This window comes from Marmota flaviventris, chromosome 6 (genome assembly GCF_047511675.1).
Source record: "Marmota flaviventris isolate mMarFla1 chromosome 6, mMarFla1.hap1, whole genome shotgun sequence".
In the NCBI taxonomy this organism is placed as follows: Eukaryota; Metazoa; Chordata; class Mammalia; order Rodentia; family Sciuridae; genus Marmota; species Marmota flaviventris.
Window position 1 is genome coordinate 136263527 of NC_092503.1, and position 19464 is coordinate 136282990.

At 38.1% G+C, this 19464-nt stretch overlaps 1 protein-coding gene across 1 annotated transcript in view; it reads right to left on the reverse strand.

The window, feature by feature from the left end:
• Mylk4 (myosin light chain kinase family member 4) overlaps window positions 1-19464 on the reverse strand; it is a 98322-nt gene that overhangs the window by 15919 nt on the left and 62939 nt on the right. The window contains exons 3-4 of the mRNA XM_027954825.2: window positions 4861-4939; window positions 914-1019 (exon numbers count right to left, since the gene is read on the reverse strand). Coding sequence (XP_027810626.1) covers window positions 914-1019; window positions 4861-4939 — 185 coding nt within the window. The remainder of the gene's footprint in view (window positions 1-913; window positions 1020-4860; window positions 4940-19464) is intronic.

Below are 19464 nucleotides of genomic sequence, written 5' to 3' on the forward strand. Positions count from 1 at the left end.
TAGTTGCTGGCTTGCCACTGAAATCCCTGAAGACTCAAATACTTCAGACTTCCATGGCACCAGTTCATGCTGTGGAATCCTCATTTCTCCTCCACCCATCCCCATGTCCCATGGGAAGTTCTCTCATGATCACCAAGGAAGACATTCAGGTGGTTCCATGTGGCAAGGGCAAAAGGAATATGGATGGGAAGAGGAAGAAAGGACCTCTTGAAATCAATGAATTACACCCCAGTAATTAATTGCAGAAATCTGTCTATTTCTCATGTGTTGGTAAGTAAATTTTGTATATATGTATGTAAATTTTCTGCTTTCCTCTTCCTTTTCTTTTTTTTTATACAAAGACATGCTGATGATAGCAAACCTTATAATTGAAGCTTTGAGTTACAAGATATCATAGAGGCAATTGTGAATGAAGTAGAAGAGGAAAAAACATCTCCCAGCCTAAATGTGCTCCCGTTTTAATCTTTCTTCTTTAGGGAGAGAACATGCATTTCGGTGTCCCTCAAATAAGTTCTTCAGTGAGGAAAGCAATCAATCAGAATGGATAATAGTAACCAATACAGTAACAGTAGAAATGGAGAATGATACAAAAACTTTGCACATGCCACAAGAAAGACACGGCAGTGACTCATTTCTACGTTCTGTCTCCTGGGGTTTAAGCCATGGCTTTGAACAGCTTCAGAATCTTCTGGTGACTCACGTTGGGTTTTTCTTACTTTCAGACATTACAACATGGGAAGTAAAAGCAGATAATAAATGTGGAGTTTAGTGACCACATCAACCTTTCTGGCACCCGTGACAATTTTCAGAAATGGCTGAAATCTCTTGTCTGTCTATAAATGTTCTACTTCTCAGGAAAACGTTTCTGAAGCCCTCAGGTCTGTCTCTGCTGTTCCAATTGAGCATGACTTACCCTCCCAAAATCTCTGTTTTGCTCACGGTATATAAACTGTTGACCGCTGCTTGCTTGGCTGTCACAATTCGATGATCGAATGGGGCGGCAGGAGCAGGGATGTCATCTAGAAGGTGAGAGGAAAAAAGGGCTGTCTGTCAAGCAGTCTGACCTCTTTTTAGCATCTAGCATTGGACCTCATAATAAAAATGTGCTCATTTAATAATTAAATACCATGGGTTGTCTGTTTTATTCCTAATGATCCAGGAATATAAAGTTCCATTTCATATCATAATCTGCGATTAATAAAGGTAATATCTGACCTCTTTGAGAAAGAATGTCAGGACCATCCAACTATCATTCATACCATCTTCCGAACCACTTTTCAGAAATGTCAAAAGTTAGTAGCAAATGTCCAAGCCCAGTACAGTCCAAACAGGTAACGAACTTGGTGCAGTTTAGTGGCAGAGCACTTGCCTAATGTGCACAAGGCCCTGGGTTCCATTCCAAGCATCACAAAAACCATAAAAACAAATAATTCAAAATAAAAAATAATACTTCCAAGTTTGAGTGAGACCACTGTAATTCAAACATGAGGAATTATTTGATCCATTTTTTTAAAAAAGTGCCCCTTGATATATTCTGTTATTTTAATTAAAGCAGAGAGAAAAAAAAAGGAAAAATGAAACATTTCTTCATGTCACTGAAATGTTTGATGTTATATATTACTTTCCAAAACGTTTTAGGCTCTATTTAAGACACATTTAAGTCACAGAGATGAATTTTTCCTGGCTGGCTGGAAATAAAACACCCAATAAAACGAGGTAAGTGTGTATTCTACAACTATCAAATTTCTTCCACTTTCTACCTTCCATCTTGTGTATTTAAACTCTAGACCATATCAACATTAGTCCTAACATGCGTAATTACTCTATAATATTTCTCCCAATATTCTTTTTACTTCTCCATGACTGTTGCTGTTAAAATTTGCTCGTCATGAACCTGTTCATTCTCCATGTATTCATTTATCAAGCAGCTATTATTGCATGCATTCAATGAGGGGAGTAGATAACAGCTTTGCTTTCAATACTTGATATTTGTTCAACATGCTTCTTGAGCACTTATCTTGTTTCAGGTCCTCTACTGAGTGTTAATATTTTGGGAGAGTTTTGTTTTGTTTTGAGACCAAGTCTCACTGTGTTGCAAAAGCTGGCCTTAAATTCTTGATCCTCCTGACTCAGCTTCCTGAGTAGCTGGGATTACAGGCAAGCACACACTGCTCTCGGCTGATGCTTTTAATTTAAAATTAACTTAACTAATATGACATCTTTGTATTCAGTTAACATCTGAGAATCTGATTTGAGTGGATTTTCACTTCTTACACTATGAATATGCTGAAAAATGTTGTCAAGAGAGCATTCACTTGGTGGCAACTCATTGCTTCAGAGTTTTTCTTAAAAAAAAAAAGTGCTCCAGTTAAACACACAAACAGCATCAATAGGGCTTAAGTCTCCTTCAGGCTGTTAGGATAATGAAACTTCATTTGGAATTCTTGCTGGAAAAGGTTAGGGAGTTTTAAAAGGCCAGTACAAAAGCCATTTCCTACCCAGTGGGGCCACCAGATCTTGCTCTCTGGAGGGTTTCATTCCCACAGACTCAGGGGGTTGACACTGTAAGCTCCTCTGGGCTTGACTGGCTTCCTGGGTCCCTTTAAATGTGTGCTCTTCACCTGCACCCACTAGATCTATTCTGCTCTTTTTGCTGTCCTCCTTGACGAAGCACTCCTCGGTCACTCTGCGCTTACTGCTGCCAATGGACTCTGATTGTTCAGCCTGCTGGAGAGTGCATCCTGTTGCTGGATTTCCCAGGACTCCTGGTGCAGATACCATCTTGGCACTGTTGATGCACCTGGAAAATAAAATCCAGTTGCAGCTCTCAAAGTTTCAAGGAGAAAATGTTCAGATGGTCAAAATTCTCAGAACTAAAGCTTTCCTACAACGGTGTCCTGGTGAAGAGGATGTGAGCTCCGAGACAGAGGTGACCATTTCAGTGCTTAGGGACCAAGGGAAGCAGTGGGCTCCCCCCATCGAATCTATGTAAATTACCAGGATGAAATATCCCCAAGACCTTGTGGTTACCCCCAGGCACTTCACTGTCTCTTTATAAAAGTGGTCATTATGTGAAAACCTAATTTGTTTTCATTTTTTCCCCACTTCCTTTCTTCATAGAGAAAAAAAAATGACCAATTTCATAATATAAGAAGCAATAATATCTCTAAACATTATCAGTCATAAGGGAACATGGGTGGATTTCTGGTTTAGGGGCAGTTCGTATAACTACTAAGCACATCTTTGCAGTGATGGACTTCAATAATCATCAGTGTTTATGTTTAATTTATGGAAAATTAGATTTATCCAAGATTAGGTTTAGGTTTCAAGGATATTATTTTAAAGTTAAACAAGAATTGTGTCTTCAGTCCCTAAAAAGGACCACACAAGTATTTGGATACCCTTTGTTCCAAATAGATATCATGGGTCACCATAACCTAGAGCAATTAATTTCAATGGGTTTCAAAATTTCCTGAATTTTTTTATATGAAACTTTGCAGTTAAGGAAGAGAATCATTCAATAATCTACTTCTTACAATACTTGGGTGTAAATAGCCAATTTTTGTGTATAATGAACTAGGTAAACTTTTTCAGATTTAGGTTCCTAACTTACAATTAAATCTAACTATTATTTAATTATTGCCCTTATGGAGAATATCTTCTCCGTTGCTAAACAAGAAAAAAGAACTTTTATTTGATCTTTTCAAAATGTTGATTACTGGAAATATTTATAAATTTTGTCTTCATCTGTATGATGATAGAAGACTTAGGAAGCAAAAATATACGGATGGGAGTGTAGCTTAGTGGTAGAATGCATTTTTAGCATGAAAAAGGCCCTGGGTTTGATCCCCAGCATCCAAACAAAACAATAAAATGCCTGAAAGTATCAGAGACAATAAGAAAAACAAGGGCAAGAAATATGACCGTGAAAAAAAAAATCTACATGATCTGGGAAACTGGGTTCTAAATCATTAATTCAAAAACTCTCTTCATTTTTCTTTCAATATGACCTTTAACTGTAATGGCAGATAGATAGCTAAGAAACATTAGTTGTGGGGGTGTAGTGTGCACCCTACCTTTCATGGGACTGATCACCGTTAGTTTTATCAACATGCTGCTTTTTATTGGAATTTTTGTCCAGCACGGGTGCTCCTGCTGTTGGAGACCATCCTTCCTCCTCATCTTCTTGTCTTCTAGTATCTTCCTTAGAATTGAGCCCATTTGACTCCCCCTTGAGCGCTGGACAATCATTCTTATCCACAGTGGCTTGCTTCTTATCTCCAACACTATTATTTTCTTTTCTCTTCAAGCTTTCTGTGCAAGAAGTACCTTTTCCATCTACACTCCCCCTCGGTTCTATGGAGTTTCTCGGGACAGAATCCTCTGCCTTATCTTGCCTTTCTGAATGACACACAGCAAAACTCCTCTGATCTACAGAGGCATTGGTCTTCTCGGAATTTTTCTTGTTGAGTTTATCAATCTTTTCTTTCTCAGAGGACAGTTGGTTCTTCTGGGTAGATCTCTCTAGAAGCCACCATAGGACACAAAATATTTTAATGGAGAATTCATGTGATCAGTATAATTTCAGCTTCATATAATGCCATCTATGCTCTGGTTTCTTTTTAAACAACAGACATATGTTTTGAGTAGCCAGGAAAAAGGAAAGAGGACCAACTGATTGACAATCGGATTTTAAGAGATTTTCTTTTTTGCAACTGATGGGACCAAAAATCAATCAGATAAAAGCATTCACAAAATAGAATTTCTCTCTAAACATGTAACTTCCTCTGTATAAGAAAAATAGCAGGATTTTCAAAGCAGATTCTCTGTCTGCAACTGCTAGTCTTCTAAGGATGTTACCTGTGAGGGCTGATGTCCTTTCGCCTTTGACAAGTGTCTTTTCCTTCAGGCCAGGGTTTGACCACACCTTCTCCTTAGCCTGTGGATATGAAAGTAAGTGAGATTACCTGTTATATCCAGATTTCTCAAACTCAGCACTACCGACACTTGGGGCTGCATAAGTCTCTATGGTAAGAAACAGCATGAGAATTGTAGGATGTTCAGCGACTTCCTGATAATCTACCCAGAAGATGCCAGTAGTATCCTGCTTCCCAACTGTCATGACCAATTGCATCTCCAGGCATTTAAAACGTACTCTCTTAATTATTTTAAAATATACAACACATTAATATTCACTCTATTCACTCTGCATATAACAGATCTCAAAAATCTACTCTTCTTGTCTATCTGAAACTTTGTCAATCACAATAATATTAATAAAACAAAATGTACCCAGAGATTGCTAAATGTCCCCTAGGTATAAAAATGCTCCAGGTTAAGAATCATAATATTATATATTTCCAAAAGAAAAAAAACAAAAATTAATAGACATTCACTGGACAGAAGAGTCTGAATTAATGAAATCCTGTATAGGCTAATCTTATGGTGGAATTTTATACCTGAAAACAAATTAACTAATTATTTTCAAAGAAATACTGTAGAATTCTATCATGATTCATAGGTTGTCCATTTTCATGAATAGATTAAAGAATGTTGATAATGTATGTGCCACCTTTGACCTCTGTTTAATTTGTCTTGATATGATTCATATAAAAATCAAATAAAAATGAGAGTACATATGTGAATGGCTTTGCAAACAGAAAATTAAGGAAAATAAGCTTTTTATGAGTTTTTAGGTTGCTTAGAGCAAATATCTCTCCTCCTAAGTGGATAAACATTCTTCTCAAATCCCTTTCAAATACCATATAAAATGTAAACATTAGTCCAACCCAACCCACCCAAATTATCACAATTCTAAATTTATGTATTAGAAATTTAAGAAATTGTATGGAGGTCCAAAGAATCAATCTCTCTCTCTCTCTCTCTCTCTGTCACTCGGTGTGTGTGTGTGTGTGTGTGTGTGTGTGTGTGTGTGTGGCGGGGTGTATCTCCCTCCTATTTCTTGAAACAGAAACAATTTAACAGTTTGCCTCAGGGTGGTTTGCTAACCTGAAATACCATATAAGTCAGTGCATAGTCACCAAGACAAATTGCAATGTGTACTTTGAAATAATTTAAGGAACAGTTTCATAGGTTCAGAGTATTTCCATTTTTTAAACCAGGGACCTCACAACACAGAGGCATGTTTAGTAAATCTATAGAAAGCCAGGGCTGTAGATTAGAGCAGTAATTCTCTTTTAAGTCTAAGTGCGGAGATGGCGGGGAACATGGTCTTCAGCTTCCTCAGGCAAAGCCAGCTGCTCCTCCTCTAAGCTTGCACAGAGCTTGACATGTGCCCCACCCTTGTTATCTCTTGCAACATTTCATTGACCCTTTTTCCCCTGTCAATTTCTCACTAGACTATGGGGTTTCTAAAGGTTTGACTGGTTCATGTGTGACTCCTGGTGCTTAGCCCAGGGACCGGCACATATTGATGAGGACAATGATGATGATGATGATGATGATAGTGGTGGTGACAGTAATGATGACGACGATGACGACGACGATGGTGATGATGATGATGTTGATGATGATGATGCTGGCCATGACGATGATAGTGATAATGGCTAAAATTTATGGAACATGGGCAATGGGCCAGTTATTATTGAACCAATACATTATCAACTTGGTTGCTCCTTATAACAACCTTTTGGTATAGACTATCAGCTCTATTTTATAGATGAAGCCAGGATTTTAACTCAGTTGTGTAGCTCACTCTGTGCTCTTAGCAACTGCATTCACTCTACTATTCCTCTAGGAAAAAACAAAAAGACCATAGCTAAGCTACATTATTAATATTTATTGAGATCTACTACATAGTTGGAACCACAGAAGATGAGATTAAGAAAGAAGAGCATAAAATGAAAACAAATTATGAGAGCAGAGATGCGAATAATTTTTGGCCAAAAGAGTCAAATTAACATAGTAAGGGGAGGGAATTTTTTTTTTTAAAAAAAGAGAGAGACACTATTTGATTTAATTTTGAAAATGCATATTTATCTTAGTCAAATAAGGAATATTACCAAATTGTGTTTATAAGATTTTACAAATTTGTCTTCCAAGGCTTCTCTGTTATTTATTTTTGTTGTTGTTTGTTTGTTTGTTTGTTGAGACAAGGTCTTACTATATTGTCCAGGCTGGCCTCAAACTCACGATCTTTCTGCCTTAGTCTCCTGAGTAGCTGGGATTACAGGCATGAGCCACTACACTTGGTTTCAATGATTCACTATCTAAATGAAGATTCCTGGTATAGCAATAGACATTGTGCTTCTGGGCTTATCATGTGTGGCATAAACTCAATGGTAAAAAGCAAACGTGGACTTAAAAAGAAAAATAGGTATCAGTCAATTTCAGTTCATCATAACATGCAAAATTGAGAATTTGGCTGTGCTACTCTGTGAAGCACTGATCACTCAGCATTTGCCCCAAAGGCCATCTGTATGTCAGATGGTAAGTGTCCATATACTCTGTCAATATTCTTTAGGTGTGGAGTCCTATCTAATAAACAGGAGAAGCCCTTGGTCCTGAGGAATATAAGAAGTCAGTTTCCAAAAAAGGCTGTTTGTTCCTTTGGAAATTATATATCACATATGTTTTACCTTTTAAGTAATGGAAGAAGGTCCTCATTCAATGCCCCAGGCTATTATATTTTTATCTTCCTATGTAATACTGACATCTAGAGGAACTTTGAACTGAAGAATTTTCAATGAACACAAGTTGTATTTCTCCTTTTTTGTCCCCAGACCAAAACCTTATTGAACTTCAACTTTTTCCTTTGCATTTCTTTAGTTCTGTGTAGAAGCTGCTATAAAAAAGCACAGGTATATATATATATATATATATATATATATATATATATATATATATATATATATATATATATATATATATATCTTGTTTGTTCGACCAAAAATGAAGCTTGTTTTCTATTGACTAAAGAGGATTGATCCATGCTGTTTAGCATGAAGTTCCTGAAACCATTTCAATCATCCCATTAATGGGATGAAAACATACCAGGGATTGTGTTCCTCTGCTGAATTTGCACAGATGGCTGAAAAAAACCAAAGGACCTCACTTCATTCCAATTTCTTTATTCGTTCACTTAATTCTTTTGTATGTTCTCATATGGATGACATTGTCACTATTAGCCAATTGCTTTTATAATAATTTCCTAGTGGATTTAGGATGACACAGGGAAGAAAGGGGATATGGCCCGCCCAGATGCCTCAATACTCCAAATGTAGCTTGGCTCTCTCCACTTGTCCAGTTCCCTGAATGTGTCCCCTAAGCACATGCATGTACCCAGGGATTATCCACAGCCATCCTTTGGGGAACATGAAAGAAATGTTAGAACTCATTTCTATTTATTTCATATCTTATGGACTGTGTGTTTGTGTTCCTCTGAAATTTGTATATTGAAAATCTAATCCCCACTGCGGTAGCCTAAAAGAATCTGGATGTAGAACTCAACAGAATGCTGATGTCCATGTGAGTGGAGTTTTCGGAAGGTGATTGGATCATGAAGGTGGAGCCCTCTTCGATGGGATTAGTGCCTTTATGGGAAGAAACATGAGAACTCGCTCACTCAGTACTTTCCAACATGTGAGAACCTGAGAAGATGGCCATCTTCAACCCAAGATACAGGCCATCACCCACCATTGGATCTGCTGGTATCCTGATCTCGAACTCTCAGCCTCCAGAACTGTGAGAAATAAATGCTTCTTATTTTAAGCCACACAGATTATGGTAATTTGTTACAGCAGCCTGTACTAACACATTCTTTTAAAATTTATATTTAATATATGCTTGAAGATGTACACAAATAAAATTGGACATGCATATAATTTTATAAGTTTCTATAATATACTAAATGTTAATTATAAAATCAAATATACATGTATTGGTTACCAACATGTATATGAGAATAAATATGTAAGCATATAAGAATGTGCTTAAAAATATTTTACTGAGGGACTGGGGTTGTGGCTTAGCAGTAGAGTGCTTGACTTGCTCCTGTGAGGCCCTGGGTTCAATCCTCAGCACCACATAAAAATAAATAAACAAAATAAAGGTATCATGTCCATTTACAACTAAAAAAATTTTTAAATAATTTTTTACTGAAAGCAGTATGAAATCAAAATGCCACTAGATAACTATATTTATCACCTTCTAACTTGCTGAAATATGTGTTTTGGAGAACCATGTTAATTAGATTCAAGAACAAGTACAACATTGCAACAGTCAGCTCAATTCTTGCAAATTATTTTTTCTCCTATAACATACAGGATTCATTACTCAAATGCCTATTTTGACTATTTAACCAATTGTAAGTATGCATGCACTTTATATTCTTGACTCCATTTGAAGTTTCACTTGTCATCTTAGGGTCCAGCCCTGAACAGGTGGGCAGCATCTGTCCATGGCTATGCACCTGGTTGCCTGGGCATGAGTTCCCTTTTACCCTGTACTACACACCTGCCCCAGTACTACATTAAAACTTCTTTTCCTCAAAGTGATGGAATAACCAAAATGGAAATTAATTTAACTGGGCAATTTTACTTCTTATTTCATTGCCATTCAATAAAAATCAGTTTTTTTAAAAAAAACAATTCCACGATGGATTTAATCTAAAAGAACATCAAAGCTGAGAGAGTAGCTTCCTTCACTGGACCTTAACAGCACTGTGATTGTTTTCTGAGATTGTGCCATCAGGTGATGGCCCTGTCCCATGACTGGAATATGGAGTCTTCTCCTCACCTTTGTTTTTCCAGTGTCAAACAAGGGGGTGAGGGTTCCAAAAACGCTTGGTGAAGGATTGTGAAATGAAGGTAAGAAGTGCTTACAGGCATGGTGCTCTCATTATGAGAACACTTTGTCATCAGGCTGCCCTGGGGACTATCTCAAATCCATTCCTACTGATAATCCCCATATTCTTTGCTCCACTTAAGCAACATTAAGTGAGATCCACAGTCCTGCATTTGAAGATTATAGTTTCTATGGAATACTGTGTTTTATAACATCACATACGGGTCATAACCAGATTGTGCACCCTGATTAGTGGCTTCACACATCAACTGCATACAAATGTGCCAGGATGACACTTTGTAGTTATTTTAACCTCATACCTAGATACACCAAAACAAAATCGTAAGGATTTATGATGACTTTGTTAAATTTTGACTAGCCTTCTAATGGAGGACAGGAAATTAAATAAATCCTAAAAGAAACAAATAAAATAGTTTTCACAAGAAAGGTCAACTACATTTCCTTTCCTGAATGTGAAAGAGCTTTAGAGATCATTTGTAAAAATAAATAAATAAATAAATAAATCTATTTCGGTTCGTCCTCATCACACTCTCAAATTCTCTGTGCAGTCAGTGAGAAAATGCCCCAAAGTCATAAACGGATAAAAGGAAATTCTCACAAAGCACAACCTGTTTTGAGGTCTGTGGGGACTGGCATGGCATTAGCTAGGACAGCTTCTGACTGACCAAATCCAGGAAGGAAAGTGTTTCCCTTGACCTCAGAACTCAGTGAGTGGCTCCTCTCCGGGCTGTCCATGACATCAAGTGGAATCGGTCACCTGAGAAAATAACCCTGCCAGGAAAATGAACGCTTTGGAAGCATCTGCAATTCTGTGAACAGTGCTTCATTCAAGAACCAAGTCAATAGGACTCTTCAAGGGCCTGAAGTTAGAGGTGCCAATTCAGGAAGTCTAATAGGAACAGCTGTCAAGTGAAGACATATGGATAACTTACTTCATTATAATAAGGATTGAGCAGCACATATTTTTTAAAAGTGCACTGCAGCATTTCATAGCCTCCACCAGCAAGAAAAAAACCAAGCAGAGCACACAACATTGGTCAATTTCACTTCTTACTTTATTCCTTATTAACAACAGGCCTTTTTTTCCTTCTTCTAGGGACTGAACCCAGGCCTTGATGCATGCCAGGCCAGTGCAAAGACCACACAAATGACATGTTCTAAGGGGTTTGAAAAGATCAGTGATTGAGGCTGGCCACAGAAGGCAGAGATGGAGAACAAACTGGCCGGTCCCCCCTGACATCTGCCCTGCTGCCATCAAGGTCGAGGCTAGGGATCACAGTTACAAATAATTATAAATATTTGTTCTCTTCCATGCTTCTATCCAGCCTGTCTCTGTCAATTTTAAAACAAACGAGTTAAAATGAACACATTAAACATCTTCACCTAATATTTAGTTACATTGGATGCCAGAAGCCATCCATGACCCATATGTGAACTGGCCTGTGTAAAAACTGAGCAATGTTGAGGCCATAAGGCAGAGAAGCCTGGTTTCAAGAACTCCCAGTCAGAATCCACTGACTTGAGAATGCCTGATCCACGTGGCATCCTGTTCTAGCTCCTGCTCAAGTTCTAGCATAGTTCCATACATGAGGTGACCCACTAGAGCCACACAGACTCTTGGAGATGGGTGTGGCTTGCCAAAATGCCAATCAGCCTGTTTACAGCAAGACTCCTGCTACCTGGAGAAGCAAGCACCAAACCAAGACTCCTCCCACTGAAACCTTATCCCTGCCTTTACCTTATCCCTGCCTTTGATGGACTCCCCATTAACTAAAGAATCAAATTGGACCCTTTTTCAGTTGCTCAGTTCTAGCTCCTATCAGGACTGGGAGACCCATCAGGCACTCCCCTTATTATATCTAATTTCTGACTCTGTCTTTATTTCTTACTGATTATTTCAGACTTTTCTTTTTCCCAGGTGGCTCACACCTCCTGAGCAGGAACCTACTCTGTCAGGGTGCTGGCCACCTCATTATAATTGGGTACTTTGATGATACAGATTTTATTTTTCCTGCATCTTATCCTGAATGACTAAACTGGCCTAAGGCATTTTATAACAGTCATATTTTTTACTTCCTTCTCACTGCCATCTTACCAGTCCTCCTCCCCGAACAGGAAGAGCTGAATCCTCTCACCTTACCTGCTCTTTTTTCTCAAACTACCAATACGACTTTTCCTTCTGCCTGCCATGCCCAGTAAGATACTGGTCTGCCTTGTTTTGACCAAAATTCCTTTGCTTATCGATGCCTGAGTGTCCCACTCCTGAAGATTCTGATAAAATTGGTCTTCAGTGGGTCCTGGACAGTTTGTTGTTTTTATTTTTGTTTTTGTTTTAAACTCCACTCACAACCAAGTGTTTAAAGTATTTAATGTTCTACAAACATTGGGAACCCCTATCTCTGCCAGCTCTGGTCACGCTGATCTTTGTTCCAAGTCCCTCTTTCAAGCCAGGCCCAGTTCAGAATGACAGTGCCAACACTGGAATTCCTGTTCTCCCCACACACCAGCCCAGGTCTTTGATCCCATCCAGGATAAGTTATCCAGCAAACCACTGGCCTTTCCTCACCCCAGACTCAGAGATACATACATGGAAATCAGTGTAAGGGGCTGACTGATTGGGAGCCCCAAACCTCCCCTCCAAAAGGGATCTCTGGGGCATCCAAGAAAACCTGCAAAGAAGAAAGCCAGCGCTCCCAATTGTATCTCTAGTCCTTTGCCTGAAATCCCCCTGCCTTGCTTCTTGGTCACAATGTAATAAACAGAGGCCAGTTGTTGGGGGAAGTGTGGAGAAATGTCACCTTAGACAGCATGGAATTACTTATAGCACTTTACACAAAAGTCTATCTGAAAACCATACATCATGTCATACTTTTGCTTCCTTGGGATTCTGTCACCCTAGAAGCAGCTGAGCATGTCAGAAGTTGCAGTGAGGCTACTAAGAAATTGTGAGTGTGTGTGTGTGTTAACAACCAAATTCAAACAGAATTATAGTTCCTTTATGTTCATTTGATTAAATTGAGTCTTACTTAGTAAAATTCCTCTTTTGTCCTAATACAAGACCAAACCTTGGAATGTTTTCATATGAAGTTTACAGTGTTTTTTCATCACCCAATAAATCCTTTGATTTCTTCCCACCACAGTTTTAAGAGTATTCATTTTGCCTGGAGCTCTTAGTATGCTTTTTAATTTTTATTTTAGGCTTATTTTTATCACCCTCTCACTCTGTGTCCTGTCTCCTGCTCTGAGCAAGAGTTCAGTTAGACCTCTCCCAACAGCCTGGCTCCTTGCAGTGGTGCGTGCTGGCAGAAGACAGGGAGGGGTTCAGAGAGTCCTCTTGTGAGGAGAGTGGTCCTGTGGGTTGTGGGGATGTTCAGAGATCTGAACTGAGACTCACTGAGCAAAATATTTAAACTCCTAATGGTTTCCTGTGCACAGAAAATGCTATAAACATACTGCAGAGCAGAGTAAAAATCAAAAAGCTACCTCTGAAAAGCAATGAGAACCTACAAACTTCTACAAATGTCTCTGCAGTTGGAATATGCAATACAGACTCTAGGTAAAAACTAATAATTTCTGACTACCCTCAAACAGTATGGTCCTGTCCATTCTGCTTAATGCACGACCATGGATCAGCTGCAACAGTTTCACCTGGGAGCTTATGAGAAAGGCAGAATCTTGGGCTGAGGGTGTATCTCAGTGGTGGAGCACGTGCTTAGTATGGTGAGTCCCTAGGCTCAATTCCAAGCACCACAAGAAATAAAAAAAGCAGAATTTCAGCACCTCCCCTCCACCTGCCTGTACCTTAAGCAATCCCCCGGTGGTTTCCATGCACATTAAAATTTGAGAAGCATGGATCTAGTAATAAATTGGAGTGAAAAAAATATCTCACAAAACATTTGTCTTGGCCTTGTATGTTTACTTAAATCTTACCTCCATCCACAAAGGTTCTAAAAAGTGAAAATTAGGGCTGGGTTTGTGGCTCAGTGGTAAAGCATTTTGCCTAGAATGTGTGAGGCACTGGGTTCGATTCTCAGCACTACACATAAATAAATGAATGAATTAAAGGTCCATCAGAAACTAAAAAAACAATTTTTAAAAATAGCAAAAATTATACTTGAGATAAACTCAGGAAAAAAGTAAGAAACGAGAAAGGATCACAGACAATTCTTGGATGGTCTTGATGTCCACTGGCCTTGAAGGGAATCATCCACAGAAACCCAGCACTGTGTAGAACATCAGTGAGCTTCTCAGAATGTCCAGACCCTGACATGTGCCCAAGACTCCCAGCAGGGGCTCAGAGAAGACAGCTCATGTCTGGATATTTGGTGTGTAGAACATTCCTCTAATCTCTGGGTCTACAGATTGACCAAATTCTAGACCCAGAGAAAAGCAACCATGCCAAGAGTGAGCTCTAGGTTACAATGATCCCTGGTATCTGCAGGGGATGGAGTCCAGGACCTCTGTGGTTCTCTTAGTGCTCTGACAGGTGAGAAACTGTCAACTCCCAGCAATTAAACAAAGTGCTGACCAAGGAAAAGAAATAGAATGTGACAGCACATGGCTAAGGGTCATGTACTTTTCAATATTTAAATAAAAGCTTTTTATTGTGTTTATACCATCCCTGCAAGTTAGGGAAGCGGGAAGTGTGCTTTGAAAGTCAAGAAGAGAGTCACAGATGATGTGTGAAGAAGTAGGAGAGTTACTGACAGCAACATCTTTGCCAACTCTAGACCTTGGGACAATGGCCCTGCAATTATAAAGCTTCTTCCCTTATCTTCCCCAGTTGGTCCAGGTTGGAGTCTGAGAATGTTTTTCACAAGTCCTGTAAATGTGAGTAGTACAGGTAACATGCTTTGAGAGAACATACGGAGTGCCTACTCATTATTCAAGACCTCACTCAGGAAAGTTTCCCTTTGTGGATTCTTTCTTGAAACACTCCCCTCCCATGTCCTAATGAATACTGAAAGAGAAATCAACCTTTTCTCCATCTTTGTTGACTATGCATCTTTCATATATGTATCAGGCTGTGTTGAAATTACTCGCCTGCGTGTCTCACCCTGGCTAGGCATCTCAATATCTCTAGCATCTGACTCAGAGTATGGCATATGACAGACAAACACCAACTGATTGATTGATTGATTCATTCATTCATTAGGAAAAGGGGAAAACTGACTGCTATAATCAACTTTATAAGGAAAATGTGTGGTATCCAGGATTAACCCGGGGGTGCTTAATTACTGAGCGACATTGCCAGTCCTTTTCATTTTTTTAGTTTGAGACAAGGTCTTGCTAAGTTGCTTAGGGCCTTACTAAGTTGCTGAGACTGGCTTTGAGCCCATAATTCTCCTGTCTCAGCCCTCCAAGTTGCTGGGATTAATAGGCATGTGCCATCACATCTGGCATAGGTTTATTTTGGCTCACAGTGTTGGAGTTCTGTGTCCATTATCAGTTGGTCCCATTGCCTTGGGCCTGTGGTAGCACCATATAGAGGGATTAAATGGCAAAATCATCCACTACATGGCCAGGGTGTGAGAGAAATAGGAAGGGTCCTGGATACTACAATCCCCTGCAGGGGAATGTTCCCAATGACCTAAGGACCACCCACTTCTTAAAGGTTCCATGATCTCCCAATAGTGCCATGGACTAAATACCAAGCCTTGAACTCATGGGCCTTTGGGGGACATTTAGGATCCAAACTGTAATAGCACCAGTGCTAAGTATCTAGTATTTAGCCTCAGCCTTTACAGTACATGGGAACCAGGAGGGCTGCCTTATTTCCTTGATTTGAGGAAAACTCCACTTGGAATTCTGCATGGAAGTAAAGAAGATCCATCTAATACAAGGCATGGGTTCATAGGAAGCCAAGAGCAGTGCAGACTTGCTCTTCTTTTTTGGAGACTATCTGCTGAACTACATCCAGAGCAGCAATAACTAAATAAATGCCTGCAATGAGTTGTCAGCTGGCCTTTGCAGAAGAAATGCACAATCTCAGATGGAAAGTTCAATTATGGGTATTTCAAGAGCAGAAGTCTGTTTCCAGTTAGAAGCCTTATATAAAACTGTGCTCCATCTGTGTTTACTACATGCAGCTGCACCTTTCTCAAAGCTCTTAATGAACTTTTCCTTCTTTCTGAACACAGCCTTACGCACAGAAGTAACAATCTGAAGGAAATATCAAGAGCAAAATACCTGTTTAAAACAACGTGGGATCACATGTTTGCTCTTCCTCTGTTAACTGGGAGGTACTACAAACTTCATGCATCCTCAGATATTTCATCAAATAGCAGAAAATAAATCTATATTATGAAATAAGAAACTGCTAAAAAGTACAAGTAACTTTTTCCAGCTATTCTGGTCATATCTCATTATTTTCACGTATTAAAATTTAGGTAGTAGTCTAAATATACTTGAGTTTCACATATAATGAAATCAGTTCAATTTGGCATTTAACAATCATTATAAAATATTTCATTTTGATTTAATTCAGTAATATAGCAATATATTTTTCAACCTGATCTCATTATTGGTGGAACACATTTACACAAATATGTGTATAACTTACTATAGCAACATCAGTCAAATCTGAACACAGAAAGTTCTCCATATGCAATTACTTGCAGTTGTTCATTTTTTATTTCATCTCCACAAAATTAGTCACATTGGCATGGACTTCTCCTATCTAATAGAAAGTAGTGTTATTTGAAAATAAGTAAGTTCAGTTTCCAGGTAGATGCTATAAAAGTGTTAAGCACATTTTATAAATTCTACTTTTAGCTTGTATCACCTCAAAAATTTTCTCTACTAACAGTTGTGACAATAGACATCAAATTGCAGTTTTTCTTTTGAATTTTAAAGAAAATTAACCAAAATAGGATTTTACTCCTATGAAAATCCACATTTTATAAAATGGGAACTCCAGTTGCAAAATAATCAACATCATCATCATCATCATCATCATCATCATCATCCTTAATTCAAAATACTAAAGTCTATTTTTTCAAGTGATTAAATAACTAAAGGTAGCTTATTATATAAAATGGGTACATATTTTAATGAAATTACATACCAGTCATATGCATCATATTTTTATTGAAATATTGGTTCCATCAATACTGATTTAACCAAATTCATGTTTACAGAGTATACATAACCTTTGCCTCCTAGGTGATCTAATATCGTATTAAAATTTAAAAATAGGCATTTTGATAGTATTAATCTCAATCTTACATTGAAACATATTTTCTTTAAAACATATTTTATTGGAATAATGTTAAAGAAATTACTAAATTTAAAAAATAACCAAAGAACACCAGCTCCAAAATAAACAGCAATTCCAAATTAAAAGCTGAGAAAGTTAAAAGTGAATTTACAAACATACATGTACCTAGAAATATAAAATGGTATACTTATGATGAATATCCTTTGATGAAACCCCATTTTTAAAAAATTTTCCTTTGAGCATTATATTTTGCTACACTCTCTTCCAAAGGTTTCGTGAATGATTTTTTTTTTCCAGAGTATACAAAGAGCTGATCTTTGTTCATCAAAGTTCAAGGTCAAAAATTTGTCATACAGTGTAGCCTTCTTTGTCATTTTGGCTATGGGAGAAAAAAAACAATTCATGGCTCACATTTCTATTTCCTCTGCTAACAAAACAGAGGGAATTATCCTGTATCAAAAAATCATATTTACTTTGACTTAAGCTATTCATCTCATTAGTCTCAGGCAGCCCAGAAGTAAATCAGCTAATAGGTTTAGGAATTCTGGCAGCTCTGAATTGCTCACAAGGGTAGTTGTTTTGGTTACCCAGGACGATATGTCCCAGCCTACTCAACCTTTTGGCTTGTTAGGTTGGACTCCACCTCATAACTAAAAGTTCTGGTTCTCATGAAGGAACATGGTCACTTTGATGCAGAAATCTTTATATTATAAGAAGACCTGTTTTCATCTTCTGGCTTACACATTTTGGTATATTTTCCTGCACAACTCCTATCCTTGAAAATACTATCTAATTTCTTCATAAATGAGATAAGTTACTTTAAAAAAAACAACTAAAAAGTTTAACTCCCCTTCTCAAGCCATGAAATTGTTAGATTTCAGATTGTGCCCATTCTCTTAGAAGATACTTTTGACTTCTTTGATTTGACTTCTTTGAGAATATAAATGAATCAGGCTGCCATAGATTTTTCTTTTTCTGGTAGTTGCTCAATCAGAAACCAAGAGTTATTTGACATTTCTCATAACATGCTACCAGTTCTCTCATCTACTAGTCTATTTGACATCTATGAACATTAAACAGATTTACCTCTTGGAAAATTCATCAGCCCTCTCAACTCAATTTCACATCAATCATTCCAAAATTCTGTCTTTATTCTTATAATACTAGATCTTAACATTGGTATAGATTTCAAACTCTACACATCAAAAAGGAAACATCATCTTACATCAATATCTTACACCACAAATTGACTTGATGCTATAGTTTGGATCTGAAATACCCTACAATCCATGTGTTAAAGGCTTGGTCCCCAACCTGTGGCTCTATTGGGAGGTGGTGGAACCTTTCAGAGGTAAGGCCTAAGGGAGGCCTTAGGTCACTGGGGGCAAGTGCTTGAAGGATATATTGGGATAACAGCCCCTTTCTCTATTTCCAGGCTTCCAGGAGGTGAATGACGGCTCCACCACCCTCTCCCTGCCATGATTTGCCAAAGGCCCAAAACAATGTCTCTGCCCAACCATAGGCTGAAATCTTCAAAACTGTGAGCCAAAATAAACCTTTCCTCTTTTAAGTTTATTTTTCTCAGCTACTTTGTTACAGTAATGGAAGGCTAACATGCTTGCTTTCCTCTTGAACCAGTTTCTATTGATAGTGCTATGAGAGTGTGTCTTCTTTGTGTATCTGCCAGTAGGGTATAAAGTCCCACCCAAAACAAGTCAGAGCCATGTCTGTGCCTTCTACACAGATCTGTGCCTTGTACCCCAGTGGTAATAGGTCATGAAGGATGTTGACCCACCTAAGAGTTCAAGGACTTGTAAGCCCCAGGAACCCCTAATGATACCAGACATACTAATGATGCCAAGAATCCAACAAATGGGAATTCAGAGAAACATTACACTGAAACTCCATTTTAAGAAGTGTTTGTATATTTTTCTCTGGCAATCAATATGATTTTAATGTTCAGTCAAGGATTTAGAACATCACTCTAGGGTAAGCTTGCTAACTGCTATCTCTCTAATCTGAAAAACTTTTCTAAGTAGAAAGTAAATTCTGTAGCTCTAGCCAGATTCCTCTTTAGGTTTGGTTACCAAGGGTCAAATTCATTGAACTTTAACAGTGTGTGTTGGGAGGTGCTAGGATTTTACAATAGAGAAATAAAATACTGTCCCTGCCTTCAAGAAATAACATTACAAAGCTGAATAAAATCTTCCACCTTTGAATACCTATTCCGTTAAAGTAATAAGTAATTTCTTTGTAATATTAAAATATCTAACTAAGTACTAATTGGTCATGTTGAGATTTCTTCGTAAGAGGAAAGTCCAGATGGAGTGAGACAGACAGATAAAACCTCTTCAGGTGGGTGTATCAAAATAGATTCTTAAAAATCAACATTTACATACTAACTTCAGGCTTCCCTCATC